Below are 2,112 nucleotides of genomic sequence, written 5' to 3' on the forward strand. Positions count from 1 at the left end.
AGGGGGCGCTGCGAGCAGAGCTGTCCCGGAAATATTATGTTTTTTGTTTTTGTTGTTTTACCTCCGCTCCAGCAGGGGGCGCTGCGAGCAGAGCTGTCCCGGAAATATTATGTTTTTTGTTTTTGTTGTTTTACCTCCGCTCCAGCAGGGGGCGCTGTGACGTCAACATGTGACATATCCACTGCGAGCAGAGCTGTCCCGGAAATATATGTTTGCTTATTTAATTTATTTCAAAATGAGCAGTACTGACAGAAACGTGTTCATATAACATCAGCTCATCGACATTTATTTCTGTAGAGCCTTAAATAGTGGTTGGACGCGATAAAACGCCGCTTAGAAAAATTGAAGGTAAGTTTGCTGCACATGCGTGAAATGGAAAAAGAAATCCGCGAAACTCCGTTTCTTCCTTTATGTTATTTTAATTTAAACGCTATTGATATTACGGTTTAATTAGAACACGTTCTTTACATTTTCTGTGTGGGTAAAAGGCCTTCTATAATTCGGCATGTTGTTACAATTCAAACAAAGTTGTTGGTAAAATATTAATTTTGAAATACTGATGTTGCAGACTCAAAGGTAAGAGGTTGAACTTTGACAAAAATTAACTAAATGCTTCTTAATTAAAACTGCAGTTAAACAAATAACTACACATGTGAACCGAATATTATTTTTTATTTTATAGTTTTAAAGAGCCTCAGATTTTCAATATTTATAACCAGTAGATTAAATTGTATTCTTTATTATGCTTTATAGTTGATTTACTGCATGCATTTATAAAAATAGAGAACATATTCTAGTAGAATAATCCTTTATTTTGTTTTCAGTAAGGAAATTTCACCATCAAAATATTAATAGAAGCACAAAGTCATTTGTTTAACCCYTAACCTTTTTGTTAAAAGTTTAACTTTGTGTTTCAAAATACACGATTGCGTTGTTTCAAACATTGTCTCAAAAATCAGGGATTTAAATTATAGTTTGTTGCATTAAAATAATAATTATCAGCTGTGTATAGAAGCCATTATATCTGACACATTTTGAACCTCCACCTTCTCTGTTTGGTGTTTTTCTTCAAGATGGCAGCTCTAACATGTGTGCGGCTGTGTCCTCGCCACGCAGCTGCTGGCCTTCAGGTCTGTGGTTATGCGACCTTCGGCAATGTACGACCACCCCAGGAGAAGAACACCAGCGGTGAGATTTTCCAGTATGTGGGGGAGCACAAAAAGAAGACACACAAAGTGTTCGTGTGGGGCTACAGCTTCACCGGGGCCCTCGGGATTCCCAGCTTCGTGGTGCCGGACAGCGGCAGGAAAAAACCCAGGAAGTGTCAGCTCACTCCGTACCGCCTGGAAATGGCAGAGCGGGTAAACCTCACAGCTTCTGTGTTGATGATGTTAATCCACTGCTTCTTTCCTGTGGGGTTCCTCAGGGCTCGATCTTTGGACCGCTCCTGTTTTAACTCTACTTGCTTTCTTTGGGGTCTGTTMTTAAAAAATATATTTCCTTCCATTGTTACGCTGACAATTGCGTTTTCCCTTCAGTTGTAGCCAAATAATTCTCGCTCCATCCACCCTCTACTAAAACAACTTGACAACATCAAAGCTTTGGACTTTTTAAGCGTTAATTGTAAGAAAACTGAGGCTTTGTGTTCAGCTGTTGTGCTACCTGTCTTGTCCTCACTTCACCAGCTTTTATATAATTTATAAATAATGATATAAACCAGACCTGAGGTCATTTTAGCTAGTTGAAAAAATGACTTCAACTAATAAAGTTTATTTATTATTACTTACTGTCATAAAAAATAAATATTTACTAGTCATCATGCTCTACTGATATTAGCTAACCGTCTTCTCAACAGGTCAGGCTTAACTTACAGAACCTAAAAATAGTTAAATATATAATAAAATTACATAGATTAGAGACAAAACCATCTTGTAATATTGAATAAATTATGTTAAATTGTAGCATGATTCAGCTGTCCTACATTTTGTGTAGCAATATATCTGCTAACCAGTTCAATAATTAAGTGATTAGCTTTATAAGCTTATTTTAACTTTAAACTGTTACATTATCAGCTTCAGTTATTTTTTCCTAAGCCTTTGTCTTATATTATTA

The 2,112-nt window shown here is 36.5% G+C and overlaps 1 protein-coding gene across 1 annotated transcript in view; it reads left to right on the forward strand.

The window, feature by feature from the left end:
* Positions 1–169: 169 nt before the first annotated feature.
* rcc1l (RCC1 like) overlaps positions 170–2,112 on the forward strand; it is a gene marked incomplete in the record, with an annotated part of 5,093 nt that continues 3,150 nt past the window's right edge. Inside the window, 2 exon segments of the mRNA XM_014004025.1 lie at positions 170–348; positions 1,074–1,361. Coding sequence (XP_013859479.1) covers positions 1,074–1,361 — 288 coding nt within the window.

Source organism: Austrofundulus limnaeus, unplaced genomic scaffold (genome assembly GCF_001266775.1).
Source record: "Austrofundulus limnaeus strain Quisiro unplaced genomic scaffold, Austrofundulus_limnaeus-1.0 Scaffold21, whole genome shotgun sequence".
NCBI classification, from domain to species: domain Eukaryota; kingdom Metazoa; phylum Chordata; class Actinopteri; order Cyprinodontiformes; family Rivulidae; genus Austrofundulus; species Austrofundulus limnaeus.